This window comes from Acipenser ruthenus, chromosome 23 (genome assembly GCF_902713425.1).
Source record: "Acipenser ruthenus chromosome 23, fAciRut3.2 maternal haplotype, whole genome shotgun sequence".
Classification (NCBI taxonomy): Eukaryota; Metazoa; Chordata; class Actinopteri; order Acipenseriformes; family Acipenseridae; genus Acipenser; species Acipenser ruthenus.
The window spans coordinates 5,568,533-5,591,593 of record NC_081211.1 but is presented as its reverse complement, the minus strand read 5'-3'; the positions used below and the strand labels follow the sequence as shown (position 1 = coordinate 5,591,593).

At 40.8% G+C, this 23,061-nt stretch overlaps 1 protein-coding gene across 3 annotated transcripts; it reads right to left on the bottom strand.

Annotated features, from left to right (window-relative positions):
• Window positions 1-483: 483 nt before the first annotated feature.
• Window positions 484-23,042, bottom strand: LOC117413329 (zinc finger protein Rlf-like). 3 transcript variants are annotated; one of them, XM_058997588.1, is made up of 9 exons: window positions 22,975-23,042; window positions 22,036-22,364; window positions 13,695-13,849; window positions 12,670-12,751; window positions 12,187-12,322; window positions 11,316-11,518; window positions 10,144-10,280; window positions 9,559-9,700; window positions 484-7,751 (listed from the first exon to the last, which is right to left on the bottom strand). In XM_058997588.1, exons 2-9 carry the CDS (start codon window positions 22,213-22,215, stop codon window positions 2,889-2,891), a joined length of 5,898 nt encoding a protein of 1,965 aa, XP_058853571.1. In that variant the 5' UTR covers window positions 22,216-22,364; window positions 22,975-23,042; the 3' UTR covers window positions 484-2,888. The 3 variants fall into 3 exon arrangements, with proteins under 3 accessions (XP_058853571.1, XP_033878253.3, XP_058853572.1); XM_034022362.3 differs by lacking the exon at window positions 22,975-23,042 and having other exon boundaries at window positions 22,036-22,525; XM_058997589.1 differs by lacking the exon at window positions 22,975-23,042 and having other exon boundaries at window positions 11,316-11,500; window positions 22,036-22,525.
• Between the last annotated feature and the right edge of the window lie 19 nt (window positions 23,043-23,061).

Below are 23,061 nucleotides of genomic sequence, written 5' to 3'. Positions count from 1 at the left end.
TTAGATAAAATCGTGGTTTAGTGCACGTGTTACTGTGGGAATTGAGCCATGATCATAAGAGGGGGTTGACTACTATTTGTGTTTCTCTGCTACTGGAAGCAAAAACATTAATCCTACCATTAAGTGTCGGTACCCAAAACACTTTGTTCTTAATTTATATTATTTTTACAACACCCATTTTCTTTTGATTTAAAAAAAAATAAAAAACAAAATAAAAAACGTCTATAGAACAGAATTATAGTTTTGTGAAGATTTAAAATGCGCCTGAAAAATACATATTCTGGTGACAAAGGCACTCTGAAGAACATCTACAGCAAATAAAGTAATTGAAATAACAGCAATATTTGAATAATGACCTATATTAAAATCACTTGTAAATTGTTAACAGCCACAGACCACAAGGCTTTTTTTTTTTTTTATTAACATCCTTTTGAGAAACAGAAGTAGCAAGATTTTGAATTGTAGCAAGGCAGTTTGGACTGCATTTTTATAGGATTTCCTTAGTTTCGGTTTAATGTTTCATATGCAAACTAAAGCCAGTTTAGGTTCAGTTTGTAGTGGCACTTTTATTTAGAGACGAAGGACAATTTATGCCGTTATGCCTGTAACATCTCAGCTGGGTTATCCTGGGTAAAAAATAAAAAGTTTATAATAAGAACTACTGTAGTATGTAATTTACAAAATTGTCATGTTTCAGCAATAAGTTTCCCAATGTCCTGTTATAACTTGTTGAAACTTTATTACCAAGATTTATTGTAACATTACCCTGATGCTTCACTCTACAATCCTGGAATTACAAGATGAAGTATGAAATATGAAGAATTACTTTAAAGACAACATGTAAATGTCATCTGAAAATAGAAATGAACTCAGGAACTGCTGATGAGGGGCAGCTTTTAGGGCAGCCAACGTTTCAGGTTGATCTTCTGAAAATGCTTGGATTGGTCAGTTGTTCTTTGGCACCATGAATCAGAATCTATCGGACAACATGTCATAGAATTGAGGTCTAATTAAGTGTTACTAAGCATTATTAATTAGTACCCAGATGTACTGTTACAACCTTTTTTTTTTTCAACTTTAGTCTTGGTGGGTCCTCCCTTAGCATTGATCACTGCCTGGTAGTGTGAGGAGGTATTCCCAGTAAACCGATTATTAATTGTTTCATTTCTGCAATGAAACAACCGTGCAAGTGTTACACCATTTTGCTGCAAGGACAAGAGGGCACAGAAAGGACAACAGTCAGCAAACTTCTCGAAGAAGTAAAGGCAAAGTTTCTAACCACAGAAATGATGAAACAGGACTTCTTTCGGACAATCAGTTACAGGCTTTTACAGAACTAAATCATATTTAGAAAAGGCTGTTAAACCCACAAAAGGCTAAAAACCGTTGGAACTTGAATTATTACCTTATGAACTCAAAGCCCGTGTTGGACCACTGTTATGGTTGAAGAATTAAAGAGGACAACGCCCAAAGACTGTGGATCCCATTAAGATTAAAGAAGCATCGTGGAGAGGACTTCAGATTATAAATCACAACCAGACAGCCACTGAGGCAGTGTTGCCTCTAGGTGCAGTCTCCACATGAAACACAACTAAATAAAATAATTGCATGAAACTACAGTAACAGAATTACAGTTACATTACCTGTTAAGAGTAACTTTCAATGAACCTTAATAAGCAAGCAAAAAGTTAGTACAGATGAACAGCTTTTAAGTAACTGTAAACAAGTACATTTAGAACAGTTAGAGTGGAGGTTTGATACGATTGATCATCTTTGATGCAAAGCACATGATTTGTTCTTTTGTATTTCTGTATTGAAAAATCTGCTGCAATTTATTGAACTTTCCTCGAGTCTAGTGTGGGTATTTAGAGTAAGTCCTCAATTTCTTCAAACTTTATATAAAATATTTCAAAATGGAAACTACACAACTGTCCCTGCGGCAGTGTTGAGGCAAAATGGTCTTGGCTGTTCCTTTTGCCCACTTCATGGTGCCATTAAGAGGATCCTACAGCCCTATTCTGATTACAGGTCTGGTTGGTTCAGTCATATTTTGTTGAGAAAAAATGCAGATTTTAGTTAAACAAAAATGTTAATTAACAGAAAAAAGCTGCAGTATATTGACCACCATTATGAATGCGGTGGGATGTTTGAAACTGAACAAACAAAATTCATCAAGTCCACACTAAACAAAATTTTCTTTGATCTTCAAAAACCAGTCACGACAAGGAAAATGTCTCCCTTCTAAAATCTCCAAGAAAAAAAGGCATTTACATTAGGAAAAAGAAAAAGTTGATTAACTTCTGTTCTTTACCCTTGGTTGTGATAATCCACCGTTTGCATACAAACTCACGGTAATACTTGCACCTTACAAAATCTTTAAAAAAAAAAAACATCCAAGTGTTACTGACCTCCACAAATACTGCGGGGAAAAAAAAGTAAGTAATTTATTTGGTATTTAAAACTAAAAAAAAAAAAAAAAGTGACTTGTAGTGTACATTATATTACAAGCACCCTTGGAGTGCACATTCTATTTACTTGTGACATCAACCCCCCCTCCAAAAAAGAAAGATCTTTCTATGTATACGTTCAATACGATCATGCAAAATTTCATAAGGAAGCCCCAGATATCAATACCGTGTTTAATTTAGCACCACTGAACTTAATTTATTAGAATTCTTTATATAAAAAAAGAACCCTGGGGTTTTACATACAAACATTCTGTTAACACCTCATTTTACTACATGTTTTTAGAAAGCAATACCTGCTATTATTTATTGAAGGTACTTGAGCTTTTACAGTTTGGCAACTTTTTTTTTTCTTTTTCTTTTTTGATTAAAAACAATAACAAAAAATACTGGAATCAAAGTCTTTTAGTTAATTCTTGGTTTTCAAGAACTCGCCAGACAAAGTTCATCTGCCTTTTTTGTTGGAAACAGATCTAACAAAGATGTCGAAAACTTAGACCTCTCAAGCACCACCACTGGCTTGAGATAATGCAGCTGTTTGAGGGCTAGGTCCCCACAGTCTGCCAGTGCTTTGTCCAAGATGGACCTCAGGTTCTGCACTGTGGCAGATTCACCTGCAGACAGCAGAGGCTGAAACGCTGACAGCTTGCCATGTACCAGCGAGCCATTTTTGTTTCGCCCCAATCTTCTCCGACTGTTCTCTTTCACAGAGCAGCCCCGCCTGTGAGCATCCCTGCGTTTAATGACAACCTGGGGCTCAGGGGGGCTTTCCTCAAAGACCTCATCCTTGCCCTCACTTTCCTGGATGAACTTGAGGAAGGATGACTCAAAGCCCATGGGTTTATAGGTCTTCAGGTCGAATGTCCTGGGTGTGGGGCTCCGGTTATGGAGGTTGCGGGGGCATTGATAGTTCTCTTTGGCTGTCAGGAGGGGGTCCGCCTGCTCATTCTTGCGTTTCAGGGGTGGCCTAGAGACGCTGGAGAAGGACCCCGTCCCCTTGCCACCTCCCTTGCAGGTTAAATCCAGAAAACCGTCCTCTCTGCTAAAACAAAGCAATGTTGGGGGTGGAGGTGGTGGTGGTTCTGGCTTCTTCTCAAACCCAAAGCCGTTTCTCCGGGGCTGCCCCCCATTGCTGCTGTAGCATCTGCTTTTCTTTACTGCCTCACCATAAAGGAGGCCATCAGCGTCCAAAGTAAAGTCGTTTTCAGAGACCTCTTCTCCAAAACCCAAATGGTCCTGCTCATCCAGGGATGATTTTATGGAAGGCAGGCTTACAGGCAACTCTGAGGCCAAAGGGTTCTTCAGCTCCTTTTGGTATTCCATATTCACTGCTTTATCTAGCAGTGTTGGGACAGGTGGTGTGGAGTTCTTCTGGATCGTCGCCTCCAGTTTCTCTGCATTGTTGACCAGCTTATCATAGTGTTTCCCCAGGTAGGTACGTCTTATGTTGTGACAGTGCTTGTAGTGACGGATCAGGCTGCTCTCTAGTGTGACCACTGACTCGCAGTCCTGCACCATGCAAGGGTACGCCACTGGAATATTCCTGTCCTCACACATCTGCAGGGCCTCCTCGGGTGTCCTGAGCAAAAGATTGCCTTTCATAAAAACCTTCTTAGCAGGCCCTTTTCCCTGTCTTGGAGGTGACTGCAGTGGAGGGCTGACACTGGGAGATGGAGTGGCAATGACAGAGATTAATTTTTTTTGGCAACCACTGGCCCCTTTGTTTCTGTCCTCTTCCTTCTCATTCTGGAGCCGGAGAACAAAGGAGTCGTAGTTGTTCCTGTGCATGCAGAAGACATGCTGCTCGTAGTTATTGCGGTGGGAGAAGACTCGGGTGCAGCCTTCGTAGGTGCAGCGGAGGTTGCTACGTGTGCGTTTCCTATTGCATGGCTGCAGGGTCTGGTCCCTGTGTAACAGGTGCTGGTGCCGCAGCAAGCTGCTGTAAAGGTGGTAGCTGGCTGTGCAATCACTGTAGCTGCAGCTGAACTGAGGTATGGGTTCCTCTGAAGCCAAAGTCTGCGCCTCCAGGGATTCCTCTGGCTCTGGGGTTTCCTCTGGCTCTGGGGACCCTTCTGGCTCTGGGGTTTCCTCTGGCTCTGGGGATCCCTCTGGCTCCGGTCTGTGGAACTCCTCACTGTGCCTAGCCAGGCCAGATAACCTGCGAAAGCGCTTGCTGCAGTTCCTGTCCTTTTTGGCTCCCCCACCTTGTTGCTGGCCACCCTCCATACACAGCTGATCTCGGTTGTAGCGGTGCACTAACCGAAGGTGCCTGATGAGGCCATTCTGGTTGGTGAAGGCTGAACTGCAGCCCTTGTGCACACACTCAAAAGGCTTGTTGTATTTGGTCAGGATGTAACACAGATTGCCTTTGGCCACCAAACGTCTGCTTCCCCGCCCCTCCCTGGCCTCCTCCTCGCCGTTATCCTCTATGGCAGGTAACATGGCTTTTACAACAGTCTCCTCTTCCTCCATCTCCTCTTCCTGCAATTTTTTCTCAAATTCAGTATTGTAAACCCCAACCCTCCTACGTTTTTGGAATTTTTTCCCCCAGTTTGAAGCCTCCTTTTTCTGTTGCCCCTTTTCTGGCAGTTCTGGATCAAGGCTTACGCCACTGCCGTAGGAATCTGGCACTTTCTCTGCATTATTCTTATCTCTGTCGCCCCTCCTCTTCTTCGAACAACTCATCTGTGCTACCAATGTTTCGCTGAGCTTGTGCTGGCTCATCAAGTGCAGCCTTAGTTGTGATTTCCTGGTAAAAGCACTAGGGCAAAGGTGACACTCAAAGGGCTTGAACTTCCTGTGGAACATCTCCATCCCCATCACCTTATCCTTGGACATGCTGTGCTTTTTAAGGTAGTGAACCAAGAGAGCTGCCCGAGCCACACTCCTATACTTGCAATCCTTGAGTTCGCAGAAATAGGGCTTATTGCTGGCTTGAACCAGAAACTGGGATACCTGTTTGTTGTGCTGCGAGGGCAGCTGTGGTGGCAAAGGAGGAGTTGACGGTTCCTCAGCCGTTGCTGCTGGTAGTTCCTTCTTGTAGCCACACTGGTGAGGCTGGGATTTCAAAGCTGCCTTCTTGCCCGTTGGCTTGGTTGGGGGGTTATCACCAGCGGTGGAAGGAAGAGACACCTGTGAAAAGGAAGACACCACAACAGAATGGGTCGTCGGAGAGGAAGCAGCAATTATGGGCGTCTTCAAACTCAGCTGGCTCAGGCGTGCCAGTATTTCTATCAAAGACTCCTCATTGCTGGAGCTTGGTTGAGTTTCAGCAGGGTTTGGAAAGTCTATTTCAGTAGAAAGGGGATCACTGTGTCCCAATTCAGGGTCAGGCAACAAACTGGAATGGCCGCCTGAACTGTGTTCCTGAAAGCGAAGTGGTTTTCTGCTCTGGCTCTGGTGCTTTCTACTTGAGGCACTTTTCTTGCACATTTTTTTGGTTCTCTCTCCCTTTTTATGGCGCTTGAACTGCAAAGGATGAACGTTCTTCAGATGTCTCTGTATGTCTCTTGCCTGGATGAAGGTCAGACCACAGCCCTCAAAACCGCATGTGAATTTTTTGCCGTCAAAGCAGACTGCCACACTGGTCAAGGTGCCAGTGAGTGACCCACTGGCTGGAGGAACAGATGCAGTGGTGGGGTTCTCAGCTAATTGTGAGAAGTCTGGAGTCTCTGTTTTTATTCCACTCACGAGTTCTTCCAAGATGGATTTTGGGACATCTGTGTTTTCAGCTTTACTTCCTTCAACAGGACCTACAACAGATTCCCCTAGTGGCCCCTCAAAATCCTGTTTTACTTTCCTATAAGACATTAAGTTATCCTCAGAGAAGGTTAAACCATGAGAGGCCAGGTGCTTTGCAAACTCCTTCTTGGAGTAATAGAACTTCTTGCAGCCGGGATGAATGCAGCTGTATGCAGCATCTCTGAAGTGCTGGGCCTCATGGTGATAGAGCTGCCCCAGATCGCTGAAAGTCAGGCTGCAGCCCTTCAGCTCACATTGGTAGCTCAGCTGGTAACCGTGCGCCTGTTTATGGGCCACCAGTTCATTGGTGGAGTTGAAGCGGGCACCACAGCCAGCAGCCACACACATGTAAGGCAGCTTTCCGTAGTGCACACGCCTGTGCTGTCGATGGTGAAAGGGGGTAAGGAAGTGGCGGCGACAGAAAGTGCACTTTTCCCGACGGTCCTTCATCTCCAAATAGTGCCTTGCATTGACGTCTGACTCTGGGTGCTCCGCTTTGAGGTGCACACTTAGGTACTTGAAGTGCTTGAATAGTCTAAGGCAGTCGGTGGCAGGACAAGGGTAAATGTCTCTGTCCCTCAGCTCAAAATTCTCAGCAATATAGCTGAAGGTGATGTAATCGTCCTCCGCTGGCTTCCTAGAAGACTGTAATGCTTCATCCTCCAGGGTGGAGCAATCAATCTTAATCTCTCCTAGTTCTAACTCCTCCATGCCTCCTCCTTCCTCCACTATTTCCACCTTCACCTTTTTCTTCTTTTCTATTTTTTTTTTAGGTTGTTCACTTCTCCTGGCAGGCATGCGAACATGCTCTGCGAGGTGTGGCACAAACTTGTGCTTGCCCTCGAACTTTTGGAGGCAGATAGGGCAGGTGAAGACACCATTCACCATGTGTGTCTTGGCATGGTGCAGTATCCGTGCCTCAATCACCTCCCTGCTGCAGATCACACAGGAGAACTTGTACTGCAGCCACCTCTTGTATCGTTCAGAGGTGCCTACTTGCTTTTTCTTCTTTTTCCAACCCGCCTGAGTCTGTGTCACTTGCTGCTGCTCTTTCTCATCCTCCTTGTCAGAAAGGAAGCTCTCTCCTGAATGGCTTTGGTGGGCTACACTCTCCCCTTGATCGTTTGCTTGCTGCTCTCCATCATGGAGCTCCTCTTCCCCAGACTCATCCAACAGCTCCACACCCAACCGCTTAAGGCAGTTGCGTTTTAAAGTCTTCCAGTCCCAGAATTCAGGGTCGAAAGGCCAGTGCGCTTTGAGGGCCAGAAGGACTTCGCAGCGCAGAGAGATGGGGACGATGCTGTTCCCTTCGTCGTATTTCTGGTCAGGCTTCAGGTACAGCTCTTCCAGCAGGTTGTAGGCCTCCTGTGTCGGACCCAGGAGGAACTCTGTGAGCTGGCAGCCACGACGCACTTCCAGGTCATCAGGCAGAAGGCAAGCTACCATTTTGCAAACAGACATCTTGGTGTCTGCATTGTCCTGGGATGGGATCTGGAGGGCCCTTACACAAAGCTCAACTGACACAGCCAGACCAAGCTCTTCTGTCTGTTGGGTAAAACAAATAAGATATCGGATCAGAATTCCTTCAGTATAAGAAACTGTTGTCATGAAGGTTTACATTTCTATACAATAGAATTTTTTTTTTTTTCCTTTTGCGAAATAAAACAAAAAATGTATTTGCATTTGCTTCGGAATTAACCCTTTGCGGTCCACTGTCGGACTGGGTCCGACATTGCAATTATTCCTCACAGGTCCTTTGTCGGACTGGGTCCGACATCATTATAGCAACGCAATAAACGGGTGTCTAGTCGTTTTTTCGCCGGAAAAAGCCGAGAAAACCATTCAATTGCCGAGTGGGAGCGACAGGAGCCGAGACAAGTCGAAAAAAAAAAAAAAGGCGTATCTCATGAATAGTCATACATGGTATCAGGTATCAGATAACGGGGGCGGTCTGAAGTAAACAAGTTGGCTGACTGAATCAGTGCACAGAAAACACAGACATTTGCAGAGCTTTTTTGAGATGTTATAGTAATAAAATAATGACTTGGATCGCATTATTGAGGAGTTTGGTGATAAAACGAGTGATCCGGAGATGATCGATCGGTATGTACGACTATTATTATTATTATTATTATTATTATTTATTTCTTACATAGGTGAACGCTATAGCAAACGAAAGGGTGGGGCGGGGCTGGAGATGCCTAGTGAGTGTTTTGTTGATGTGCAGGGCCATTTAAACCCGTTTGACTGTGAAAAAAAATACTTTAACAGCGCGTCTAAAATTAACTGCGCGTGTGAAAATTAATTAGACCTGGCGTGCCTGACGCGCATTTAATAAATGGACCGCAAAGGGTTAAAGCTTTTTTTTTTCAAATATAGTAAATCCAATGTTCCTTTTTCGGTACCTTTTTGTTTGCAAATTAACCTCTGCATGTACGGGTGCAACTATCAAACTTTAGTGGCCTTAAATTAATGCTCATTCCAAATGCATCATCTCCAATAAATTAATACTTTCCGTAACTTTGTAGCTTTTTTGCCTGAAACATCGTAAATAAAGGACAATAAGATAAATGTTAGAATTTGCCACTTTAGGTAGCCTATAAACACTTCACACTAAAATTGATTATTTTAAAGTTTACACAAAGTAAAACAAATCTATTCTTACAGTTCACTGATATTCAGAATTAATGCAGGACAACCCGGTCGCATAACTAGAGATCAGGTTAAGGGTTGTAGGAAAGCAGAGAAATAGTATATAACATGGGCAAAATGTATAGAAGGTAATGTTTTCTTTTGCTTGAACTCTTCTTTTGTTTACATGTGCATTTACATTTGCTAAATACAGTGTATACAAATTATGACCGATTGCTAAATCAGAAATCTAGAATTACCTGCTTTATCCAAGATGTACTAATCCTGGTTTAAAACTGTGGTGCATAATGGAAAAACGTAATGGATTAAAACATAACCCCAGATCAACTAACCACAGATTAGCACTAAACTAAGTTATTTAATCCACGTTTGTGCATTCGACCCCTAGTGCATAGCAATTTCATCCATTCCAGGTTTTACTACGAGCTTCATTAGCCACAGTGTATAGAGAACAGGTACAGGTAACAAGCTCAGGTGTGTCTTATTAAACTAAAAGCAGGAATGGATCAAACTGCTATGCAATGGGGGTCTTATCTGCAGCAAAAAGATGGGGTCCAAATACCTATTGCTCATAGGGTGTGCATTTAAAAGCATGGCGGCAGGTTAAAAGGTACTTCACAAAAATCCAAAGGGAAAATAAATAGTTATGAACCCTTTATGGAGGGGAGGGGTGTCGTAGGAAAGAGCTGGAAGTACATACCTCCGTCTGAATAACTCTGACCAAGAACAGCAGGTGGTATGCTGTTTTAGCTATGACACCAAACCTCCGGCAGCGATCTAAAAAGGTCTCCAAGGAAGGATCGATTCTTCTTTGTAACTTGCTCCAGAAAAGGGTCAGCTCCCTGTGAAAAAACACAGAACGTTTCTTACGTTAGAAAGACAAGAATTGAATACTTCAGTTGCTGTAAAGTAATCCTAGAAGTGTTGTATGCTATTGCTTCCACCAACCAGGTAAAAACATTGTTGGAAGATACGACTTTGCAGCATACATGTAAAAGTATGAAGACATCAGTACTTGTGCAATGCAGAGAACGATGCGTGAATGTGTGTTTGGGAGCCATTATCAAAAACAAAACATAACAGGCAGCTAAAAAAGTGTGGGACAGGCAAGAATGTTTCCATCCTCAGCAAGGTGAATGGCAGAGAATGGAGAATGAAACGCTACAATAAAAGTTCAGAGTAATATCAATTTAGATATTGATCTATAAACGTGCATTTTTTGGTGGAACTATTTATTTTTCAAGACCCCAAGTTATTAGTAATAATGCAGTCTAGTAAGACTCACCATGAGCAATACATATTTCCCTTCTGCAGCTGCTGTGTGAGATATGTGGTGCAGAGTATAAAGGCTTGATTCTCCTGTCCTTCGGCCTCCAGGTTACAGACCATATCCAGAATCTCTTTACAGTCCACATTGGAAATCTAGGATACAACATACCAGATATATCACATACTAAAACAGTGCTTGGAAAATGCATTTAAAAAGGCAAGTTCAGTGCTCCAAATGTTTTGATCAAAGGTTCAAGATAAGACCGTATGCTACCAACATGTTCAATATTACTGTATGTCCTCACTCGGGTCATACCCATTGACCTGAGGTTACAACACCTATTCTGAACTGGCAGTGATATTTCCAAGTCTAAATCATATTGTATGCAAAAAAAAAAAAAAAAAAGCATTTGCATTTTTTATTTATTTAACTGTCACTGCAATTCCTATGCACAACTGCTAGTTTTCATCTTGCTTGGTTTATCTGCAACACCAGCCACGATCTAGACTTAAGATAATATAATAAGCGAGTAAGTCGAGTCCCCTGGTTAATGTTTTAATTAATTGACTTTCTATTGGCTTTCTATTTCATGGCAGCACATGAACAGGCAATATAATAATGTTAACGGATTCATTCCAGGGGAGCTTCGCCAAAGACAGTCTACAGCTAACCTAGTGGCATTGGTGGTTTTTTGTAATCGTCAGTTACCAGCACATCAGTTAGTTCAGACATCGCTATTTAACCTTGCTCAAATTAGTTCCCGATGATTCAGCTCACGGCCTTAAATATGAGAAAAAAGTTAAGAAACTTAAGATTTCACTCAACTAAAATGCTTCCAAATAAGATAACTTTTCTCTATAACATCACTATGCTGCCTAAATGCATTTGCAGTACAGACGCAAACACACACACAAATAACCCCTCCCCAAAAAATATCTAAAACACACAAACCCTGCGTTTGGCTGCAAGGGTAAATGTGTACGTTACCTGAGCACATTTCAAAAGGCTAGTATTCCAAATCTCTGTCTACATACAAAAACAGATTAACAACATACCTGCATGCAAACTTTATATATTCTGAATACAGAACAGACATTCAGAATATGGGGATATTCTTCTGGCTTTCTTTACCTAAACGACAGACTTGTATATATAAATTTCACCAAGTGTTACTGCTGTGTACTGACCTCCTGGATAGCCTCCTCGCTGGGCAGCATGTCACAGAGATGGGAGATATAGACCTGGCGAAAGGGCGTTTGGTGCGCAATCTCGCAACTCTCGGCACACAGCTTAGCCAGCAGCATGGCCTGAGGTACGTTGTTTGTCTTGATTAAGTGCTTTATCCGCATCTCCAGGAAAGCAGGACCTTCCCCTGCAATGAATTTACTCACTAAAACAGAACAGGCATTACTCTTGTAGGCAGTACTTCAAAAGGGTTCATTTTCAATTAAATTAAAGTCAGCGAAACTAAACAGATCCAAAACAAATGCAACTACAGGATGCATACGTACATGTGGTCAGTCAGTCATGTAATAAAACCATTTCATAAAAAAAAATCTTCTGCATGTACTGTATTGTCAATGTAGCTATTGACAATTCTAAATTAACACAGACAAGCACTGCTATTTGGTGTATGTTTGAGATTGCAATGTGCCGTGCACAGCAGCAAGTACAGGTCAGTGTGAACGGCGGATTGCAATAGAATACTGAAATGTAAGCATTTTATATTGAGACATAGGCCAGATTTAAGAATTAGTTCAACCTCACTAGCCAATACTGCCTCGATTTCAAATCATACCAATTATTCCCAAAAAGCTTTATAAAAAAAAACAACCTATTACATAAGTGGTTGTCCATTATATTTAATTTATAAAACAAGACCCAAAATAATGACCTTGGCCAATTTAGGTGGTTACTTTGTCAAAGTCATATGTAATATTCTAAACATATCCTATTGCTGCTGAATTTACAGCTGCATTTTTTTTTCTTTCTTTTTTTATAAAGCAAAAATGATTCCCTGGTCAATGGGAAATATCCTCATTTATCACTGAGCCTTACCTTCTTGTGGTTCAGTGGGCTGCTGAGTGAGAATTCTTAAGAGCACTGGGTTCCTCCAAGCACCGCCTTCACTGGTGATCTCCAGCAGAGCTAGCAGAACACCGTTACCAAATTCCAGCAAGGCTTTGTGAGCACTCTGCAACACCAAACCACTGAGGTCAGAGTCCCAACGGCTTGCACATAACTCACTCTCAGGCTATTCTGTTTAACCCAGTAGTGGTAGGCATGTTCGTGGAAGCACTGTACTTCACATCTCAAATCCAAACCACAATACCTCATTTCAGGATTAGCGTCAAGGCATTTTAGATTTCATTTTATGACATTAACAGAAACTACTAATTTTATATACTACAGGTTTTTGTAAGCTATATCCCCATTGTGCAATCCTCATACCATGATGTAATGTTACTACTATAATTATCTTTGTTAAACAGTTATATCCCTCTAGTTTACTCTCGCCCCATAAAACCAATTGTTACTCACCAGTACAGACTGATGAAACTGCAGCCAAACTTCATATGGTATTTCGTTTTCAGGCACTGAAAGTAGCAGCTCAAAACAGCTCCTATGAACACAAAAGGAAACCGGATAAACCACATCACAGAATGTATATATAAAATCACCAAGTGTTAAGTTTCTGCAGTTCTTTCCAACTTCAGAGCTTGAGCTAAAAGGAAATGAAACTTGAAGCTGACAAAGTACCACACTTAATCAAACTTCAACATGTTCTAGGACTGCCAGCTTCATGCCAGAGGAGGCACCATCCTAACATGGAAGTATAAGCTTGTGCAAAGCACTGCATGTTCCACTGCTTTTCAAAACTTGGTGTTGTATATTACTGCAATGTATATTGTGTGCATGAATCTTTCTTTAGTTTGGCTGAATAACACTCTCTATGTACATCTACTATTTCACCCCCCCTTTTTTCATGAACACACACCTGAAAGGAATGCTTGGCCAATGCACCCAGGTTAGTCTACTCATCTGCTTAAACAGATCTTTATAAAATTAAGTCCTTCATTTGTAAGCTATCTTGAAGAATTTCACTCTGAAGTACACAACTCTTGGATTTAGTGCAAGCAGTCATTTGGAGGCTGACAGAGACCAAAATAGAAACCGTCTTTCCTCTGGCAAAATCATTACAGAAACTATGTATAGTTGTTTAGAGTGCTGATTATATCCTATTATGTAATCTTAACTACTTGTAAATGAGGTCTACTTTCCAGTATAAAATTAAAACAAAACCCCCAAGGGGCTAAGCAGCACAGCAGGCTAACTTGAGTGAAATGTGTTTGGTTGTCTTAACCTAGCTGACAATGGTCCACATCCCAAAACAACCTCACATTTTGGCATAATTAGTACTAGTCTTTGCTTGAGACAGTCCCAAGACGGAGTGGCAGCAGGAGGTGTTCAGGTCCAATACCATGAAGTATTGGAAACAAAGCCCTTGTGCAGCCTTGTCAGCTCTGCACTCAGCTGTAACCAGTGTCCCAACATGGAATACTTACAGCGCTAGCCGTCCGAGTACCAACAGCACGTTTTCACATTCTGTGGTGAGGTGAGGCCTTGCAAGAGCAAAGCTCTGTATGGACAGCCGATAAACTTCCAGCAAAGACAGGCCATGCTCCTGAGCATTCCGACTGCCAGCATACTGAACAAGCATCTGGAGGAGAGTTAAAGGGAAGGGGGGGGGAGATTAGTGCTACATGATTAAAGCTTACAACGCATTCCTTGCAATCCGCTTGGCATGTGCTTCACTTCTTTTTAAACCTAACCACCACCAATATAAACAAAGGATGTTATACAGGACTTTAACTACCATACCATTGTTCCAGAATACCTGACCTAGTTAGGAGAGAAAAACGCTGTTTAAATGGCTTTGTTTAAAACAAATTATTCAGTCTGTGATTCGTGGCATTGGGGACACAATTCATAACATTGACATTTAGGTGATTAGTATTATAAATATATATTGTTTGAGATATATATACGATTGAGACACAAAACCATTTGCCTTGAGTATCGTTTTGTGTTACCGACTCTGCGTTAACCTTGTGCCTTAATCCAACTGAAGTGAAATTTACATCTAGTAATACACTTTTAGAATATTGTGGCAGCCCTGCTGGTGTAAATAGCGTGTGTGTTTTGGATTTAAGTTTGGCAGGGATGGGGTTAGCTCCATATTAACCCCATCCCTGTTTATAGATAAAACCATTTCCTCCATGGAGCTGCGATTACCGTACAAGCTGCAGTTTCCTTTAAATTTTATGCATCCATAATAGTTCAAACTACAACTTTTTTTATAAATCATATTCTTTATTTTCTTAAACATTTGACCTTGTATCAAATATGTATATACTGGTACTGTTGTAAACTTCAAATGTTACAATCATGTTTTAAAGATGCAGTACATGATGGCACTTCCTGAAAATCATCAATGAGAGACCAGTACATTCAGTTAATCTGAGTCAAATACTAAAAATGTGTTTCAGGTTTCATTTCCATTTACCGTTTATTAAGATATCAAAAGATACAGAGAAACTACACTGAATAAATCTTCATTAACAAATATAAAACTACACAAAAGTCTTGTGGAGAACAGTTTCTTTATAAAATATTTTGGTGTTTTTGCTTTCTTAATGTGAAAACCCATTAACTTGGCACACTTAAGTGAGCACTAAGACTCAAGTTTCAGAAGATTACTCTATCAATTTCCAGTGGTGTTGTGATTGCAAAGACAAAATACATCAACCAAGACTCAAAGAAAGTTTGTATTAATATTTAAAACAAATTTGATTTCCCAAACAGCTTTTCAGCTGGGTTCCATCCAATAATCGGATATCCAGTCTGTTTCTCATGTGTGTGCATGTGCGTGTCGGTGTTCTTCCGGGACATGCCTTCTCATTTCACTTGCCATAGGAGTTCCCTGCAGCCTGGCATAGCACCGACAATGCTTCAACCTGCCTGCAGCCTTATCTGTGCCTCTGCAAAGCTGCTACACAGAAGAAAACAGGCACAGAATAGCAAATTCAACACTGCCCATAAAAATGGTTAAAATATACACAGCTGACACCCATGGCTGAAGGTAAAGGGCCTATTTTCTGCTGGCAAACGACACAGAGTTTCTCTTCCTAAATACACAAGCCTCCTCCCACGATACAAAACTGGTGCACAGGCAGACAGACACCCCAATATACCCGATACCCCAAAATAACTTTTGCTAAAGAATGTCCAAACCAAGTCTGACTACTTGAGTTAGCAATTCTGTTCTAGATTTAAAAAAATAAAATTAAAACCTAACAGACAAGGGGGCCTCCATGTAACCCACGATTCTGATAAACTCTTGTGCTAATGGCAAGATTCAGTTGAAATGCTTCAGTATCATAATGAAACACTGAGTAGTACAGATTTCATAATTCAATAATTCAGTTTTGGTTAATTTTACATACAAAAGTTGTGCCTTTAATATTGCAATTTATTTTACTTTCTGTATAGACAGTAAAACAACACAGGAAGGAAGAACTGAACATTTGCGCAAATGTACATAAGAGGAAGTCTTGTAGATGTTCCTTATCTTACCCCGAATCCCCCCTCCCCTGGTTAACTGTGCATTTATTGCTATCTTGGAACGCGTCTCTCATTCTCCTTCCCAAACTCTTCCTGGAAAAGGACATCGCACAGTCAAAAACTAACCTCTAAAAATGTGCTTGCTACAATCTACACCCCAAACTGGTACTAACCCCAGGTTTGAAGAAGCCCGACATGGTGCTACCTCAATAACAGAAATCAATTCACTAGACAAAAAAGGTTACGGCTGTGAATGAAGCTCAAGTGTCTAGTACATAACCACGTTCCTGACCACATTAATTGAAAATAAAAACACAACGATCACTGCAGGTTTGATTTTGCAGTAAAATCAGCTGTACTTCGAAATAAAACAAAACATTTAATCTTTTCCAAAAATAAAAATAAAAAAAAGCATGCAAGATACGTGCAGACCTCACCAGAAAGGTTTCTGACAGTTTGAAACCACACAATGAGTGTACAATAATTGGAGTTGGGGGATTTCTGTAAATGGTTTTCATAACCGCTCTCAGTCTCTGTACCATCTGCACGGCTCTAGGCGCCAAGCTGAATATGCCTGTTGGCAACCAGGGAGGCGTTTCAGTGTCTGATCAGATGGAGACAATTCTCTGGTGTTCATAAGTGGGACTGGGACTACCCGCTAATTTTGATTGATGGCTACTACCTTCCACATATAAAAGGCGGCCAGGAACATCTTGCTGGACAATAATAATTGGAGAGTACTGAATTAGTTACTGGATATACAATAGCACTAAAAATAAACTATTTAGCAAGCATGCCGTGCGATGTTCACCCTCTATAAAAAATACAATACAAAATCTAAAACATGAAATAGTAGATCACCGCTTTAAAATCTACTAACATGTAAAGTTTGATAAAGACAAATGGACAGATGCTGTCCACCTCTACTTTATCCCCCCCAACAGGGATATGCATCCCCAGTGGGGGATCAGAAGATTGGAAAATGTTTCAATGAGAAGCTCTCTTGTGTTGAGACTCCTAGTTGAAATGTTTATTTAATTCTATTACCAAGTTTGTTTTGATCCCCCGCTGGCCATACATCTGTTTCCATGTATGTCAATGTTTTACATCTGTCTAGAGAACTGTTACGTGATGAAACCTGCTGATATTCTTTAAGTTACTGAGCGGATCACAACATGAAGTATATGGAGGCTGCTTGTCTGTTCGTCCGATGTCACAGTTTCATTACTACTAATATCTTCCAATGTTTATTCTGAATGATGTTAGGACATTTTTAAACCAAGTTGTGTGAAAGTATAAAAAAAATCAGGGGGTATATGGAGGATGTTTGATTTCTGATAGATATTTTTTTGTATTTACAGCTGTGGCGGATGAAGTAGGTTACTGGCATACCTGTTAGTACTACTAGATCAATTATTGGCGAATGTTCAACACAGTTATGCCAGCTGTTACAATATACACCCGAGATACGGTAAACGCTGGCAAACTTCCTAGCCAATTTACAGCACCTGGAATCCCATTCTAATGAAGTCTGCAGTTCCAGACTGTTTGGCTTTTTGCAGACAGGTACAATTGGGGGCATTTAAAAAAGCCTGCAATCAATCACAGCGGCATAGTCTACATTCAGCCTCAGGAGAAAAAGTCTGTTCCAACTTTTACATCAGAACACTAAATGTAGGTTACGGTTTTCCACCAAAGGTTATGGAGGGATGGGTTTGGGGGGGGGGCAGGGGTACGACGACGACGACGACGACGACGACGACGACAGGAATAGATTAGTATTAAAGGCTAGGAAACAATCTCACCTCTCATTTAGCAGGGGAAATGGACAGGCTGGCCATGAGGGAGAATATTTGTACTGTAAGCTGCAGTTGTATCATTACCATTGAAGAGAGCATGCAGACAAAATATGACCTTGTAGTTTACCTGCCGTACTAACATACTGCAATTATGGACCTTGCAGCTCTGATCTCATACCTGAGTGTAAGCTCATACCTGAGTGTAAACTGCTGCCATACTAACACTTAAAATGCATCTTAAATGCAACAAAACAATACAAAACAATATCTCTAGCTTAAAGTAAAATGAATTCAGTGCAATAACAATACCCTGGCTTTTATTTAATTTTGTTTGTAAAAACTGTCTAACCTGTATCGCTTGGGACTGGAAAATTGCTGGATTATACAGTGTGCTGGTTTATACAGGTACTGTAAAATCTAATATTGTACCAAAAATAAAAAGGCATAAACATCAAACTACTTTAAGGCTAAACATCAAACAGCTCTCTTGCCTACATTAGCCAGGACCATTTTATAATCTTCTTTGAAATTCATCTGGCAATGTACGATTAGCTGCTACTGGGAATATCAGTAGTACCTTACATCACTGAGTGTTCAGCTTTCTTTCCAAGCTGGGACCTACTGCATTATAGCTGGCTGCTGTCCACCACATCCAGTGTACCCTCTTTCTGCATCCAAACAATAACAATAGTGGGTTGTACAACTTCACTTGTCAATTATCAATCCAGTTGTGAATATTATAAAAAAGATATTTTCCAATACATTCCACAGTTGAAAAGGGATTTCTCTGACATAGGCGATTTACAATTCCAGGGTAGGAGTTTGTTCAAACAGTTACATTTTGTGACAAAACAAAAAGCAGGATCTGGACCACTTTGGTGAACACCAGATTGTAAGTGAATAAAAAAGGAAAGACAACATGTCTGTAATTGAACACAAACGTAAATTGATAGCAACTCTGCTAATGAATTATTCACAGGCCAGCTTGAGTGCGTCTCTGCAGATTTACACTCCACGCATTTCGTATTGATCAATTTCCCATTTTCGTAAGGGAGTTAAAAGAACAAAGTGAATCCCAGTGTAGGAGAACAATCCCATTATAAAAATTGTTTTTATTACTTTGTTTTTAAGGTACTGTGGTCTGTCAAACACTATTGAGAAAAAACGCTGGCAATCAAAAGGTTAAAAGACAACCAGTGTTAAAGAACCACGTGTATACTGTGACCCAGAGATAGGCAAACTTACTTTACTTCCCAGTCATGCAGATATTTGTGCGCAAGCTTGCAGCCAACACAATGTTTTTACACGGTTCTTGTTTGGTGACCACTCCAATGAATCTTTAACTATCCCCCAGCTACTGACGTTTTCTTTAAACAAGCTCCTAAATGTAGATTTCTCAGCAGGAGAACAGAGGAATCACTTCTTCCACCTTATCCAGTAAACAGCAAGGTCAGGGATTAAGATAAAATTCTGCTTTTATGTTTGCCTTTAGATACTTTTTGGTTGCCCACAATTGCTACAATGCTAAATCTAAAGAGAGAAGACACAAACTGTGATACTTCCACTTTTGATTTGTCTTTAATAAATAACTGCCTATATGTACGCTCTTTGGCTATCTGTTGTCAGATGTAGCTGTAAAGAGATTTGCAACTTAATTTGACCATGAATACCACCCATCTTTGTTTAAAAAGGTGTTTGGCTCCAACCATACTTTTGTGTTTGCTGCAGACAGAGCTGTCAGGACATATGAAGGAATGTCAGTAAAAGACTAGCTGGGATTACAGTTGATATGCCTTCAGGACCTGAACTGATTCCCTAATCACTGGAGTGGATGGCCCTGACATAGCCATGATAAAGTCTGCCATGGCAGTGCCATTAACTTTGATTTCACTAGGGCCACAATAACCAGACACGATATAAAGCTGCAAAATATTAAGACGTCGACGTGACCAAATTGTGCCTTATGTTCATTTCTTGTTTTAATATTTTCTACTACAGTAATCCGTTGCATATCCGACTGTGGTGGGACCAGAGTAAGGACGGATATGTAAAAAGGCAGATGAATGAATCCTGTTTTAAATACCACTATACACAGCTGTAACAATTACTATATTGATCATTACTGTTTTGGGATTCGTAAATCCCTTGTTTAGAAAGATACAGGGCATTGACAGAGTAGCTGTCTGCCGTGTGGGAGGATGCATTCGCTGCTGAGTGACAGGCAGGAGATCGAGACTGAGGTTGAAGTTGATACACCCTGCAGGCAAACAGGATTTATTTACATATCAACACACTGAACAGCTCACGTAACACTACAAGCAGCGCACGGAGAACATACAATGCAGTGTACGAAAACTTCGGTAGGATCTACAATTTCTGAACTAATATTCTCTGTTCAATAATAAAACTAATGTTGCTGAAGAGGTTGATCATGGCAGATAAACGGTTAGGACAGATATGCGACGGATTACAGTACTCCTCTTTTTAAACTTTCCTGAAAATATTACTGTGTTCTTTCTTGCCTAGTGAGATGTTTGGCTGGTTTCCCTTTTGGTTAATTTCTTACTCCACCTCTGAATCTTCTATATATAACCGGTACATCTCAATTTTAATTTGTCTCCTTTGCTTTGACTCATAAAACATCCCCTCCTAACTTTCAACCAACACTGCCAACGTAAGGACTTAATTATTGTGCCCACTTACCAGCACAAAAGTGCTGCAGAAAACCTACCCTTTTGAAAAGGTGTGGAATGCCCTACTGAATTATTTTGAGTCATCACCTCTTCACTGCACCAATTACAGTTGGTACTGTACTGTGATTGTGACAGTTCATTTTAAGTTATTCTTAAATCAATCTATTTTTATAGAACATCTTTCATCCAAGCCATCCTAAAGCGCTTTACAAAACAAGCAAACTCATTCAATAAAAGAGGTTAACATTTTGAATATACTTCCATTAAACGCAAATTGTTTTTACAAAAGAGAATCAACATAATTTCTTGATTTATAAATAACTTCACATATTAAATGGATCATTCAAGTTAATTCAATCTTTGACAATGTATGTGAAAACAGGGTAAACTCTAAAATCAGAACCAACACATATGAGGAATCCAAAATCCAAATGGATTGATACTTATTTTTGCAAGAATTTTTATTTTGCTTTTTTTATTAATGATACATCAGTAAGAAACTGTCCCTTGCTTAGAATGAAGGCTCCTTGTAAACAGCCTTAAAAACTAATTTGTCAGGCAATATCTCTAGGGTACTCAATGTGTCTTTATATTTTCAAGGAGGCTGTGTGGTCCAGTGGTTAAAGAAAAGGGCTTGTAACCAGGAGGTCCCCGGTTCAAATCCCGGCTCAGCCACTGACTCATTGTGTGACCCTGAGCAAGGCACTTAACCTCCTAGTGCTCCGTCTTTCGGGTGAGACGTAATTGTAAGTGACACTGCAGCTGATGTATAGTTCACACACCCTCGTCTCTGTAAGTAGCCTTGGATAAAGGCGTCTACTAAATAAACAAATAATAAATACGAGTTTGCATAAGCATAAGAAAATATATGCATATGTATATACATTTGAATATTTAAAAAAGGCTAGGCAACATGAACCTGTAATATACAGCTGCAGCTGGCAGCAGTATAGGCCTACATTTGGAAAAACAAACCTACATCATAGTAGTTCATTTTAAAACAATAACTGGCAGCTTTGGTTCAATATGTTGCGTTTTTTGTTTGTTTGTTTGTTTTTTGCCCGCCACATCCCATAAAGATTCAATGCACAACGTGTACCCCCGGGATATGACTGCTGTAGCGTTTTGCATTATTCAAAGAGATTATTGTTGGCACGCCAAAAATATATATTTCTGCAATCAAAACCACTAAGCTCATCAATGAATACAGAACCAAAGCTATAAATAAATAGAAATACACCGTATTTCTATTTTATTTATTTATTTATTTAAATCAATCAATGACTGATGATTTTTGCAATAACACAACACTGCATGATAAACGCACCCTTTGATCCCACCCCGCCCCTACAACTTCCACATTCCTCGGTGTCTCGAGGTGAGATGATCTATCAATTCTAGTAACTAATTCACGCATGCATTATCCAATTATATAATTACACCGCATCAGGAAGCATTAAATACCGTTGTTCTGTGTTACCGTTATTAGCTACCTACATACATGTCAGAATTGAATTAAAAAAAATGTTTAAACGTCCCAAATAGATATTTGATAATGCAAGACAAACACGTTATAATTTTACTACAACTACGACTTGACCAATCCCCTTTTACTGGTAACAATAAAAACTGGTGCATATCGTTTTGGCTGCCTTGTAACTGACTCGAGGATGCTCGTCATAAAATCAAGTCCTTCGGTTTCCTTTCGGCCCAGTTCCTTTTTAGTATTTCTTCCTCCGTGTGTACCGTAATAAAATCATCAATTCTGACATTCCGCGGACTGTATTTACCTCACAGAAGCTGCTGCAGTAGTCGCCGGACGAAGTAACCGAGACGTCCTGCTGCCGGAGCTCGTCCTCCAGCTCACGCAGGTTCTTCAGCAGGCTGTCCAGGGCGAAAGGAGAATCCTCTCCCGTTTTTTCTGCTCGTTCTTTCGGCCCCATCTCCGTTTCTCCCTCCCCGTCCGCCATCTTCTCTCTCAGTCACGGCGCGTACGCACTCACGTCATGTGGTCCGCCAGAACGGCTTCAAGTATCGAGCACATCAGCGTGGTCCGAACGTAGCGCTCGGCAGTTAAAGGTGTAGCTATAGCGGTCTTCAACTTAGCAGGAAGTGTATCCTGCACAGACAATGTAAATAAACTGGTATGGCAACAGTGTCAGGGTTCTGCAGATTGCACAGAATGCCAAACTCTCTTTTTTTTTTTTCTTTTGGGCATGCACTTTCAAAAAGGAAATTACAAAAAATGAATGCTCTAAACCAGGGCTTCTTGGTCCTGGGACCCCCCTGTGTCTGCTGGTTTTAATTCCAAATGAGCTCACAATTACTTAGCTAGACCCTTAATTGAACGGATCATTTGTTAAATTAGACTTTTTTTTTTACTTGTTTTCAGCTCTTAAACAGTTGCAGATTTCAAGTTAGCTCTAACATTTTATAATTAACTTGACCTCTGCAACTGAGAGCTGAAAACACCTAAAAAGGTTTAATTAAGCAAAAAATCCATTTCAATTAAGGGTCTAGTTAAGTAACTGAGAGTTCAGTTGGAATGAAAACCCCAAGACTTCAAGGGGTCCCCGGGACCGGATTTGAGAACCCCTGCTCTAAACGATGTGTTACCTTTGTTTAAAAAAAAATAAATAAATAAAAAAATTGCAACTACCGTCCTATTTTAAGGCTCACCATTAAAATACACTCGCGTGCTACAACCATTCATTACACCAAATGCTAACCTGTGCGTATGTTGTATTGTTGTGCTGTGGTTGCACCCTACAGGTCGTCCTCAGTTATGTACGTCTCCTTCAAGCGGTCCCTCGTTC

Bases quoted from the DNA above. Each gene is read 5' to 3' on its own strand.
- LOC117413329 (XM_058997588.1), bottom strand. From the start codon at position 22,215: ATGGCGGACGGGGAGGGAGAAACGGAGATGGGGCCGAAAGAACGAGCA. The intron at 11,519-12,186 runs GTAAGGCTCAGT...GTTCTGTTTTAG, and splicing joins GCCCACTGAACCACAAGAAG to TGAGTAAATTCATTGCAGGG. The intron at 9,701-10,143 runs GTGAGTCTTACT...GTTTTTTCACAG, and splicing joins GGAAATATGTATTGCTCATG to GGAGCTGACCCTTTTCTGGA.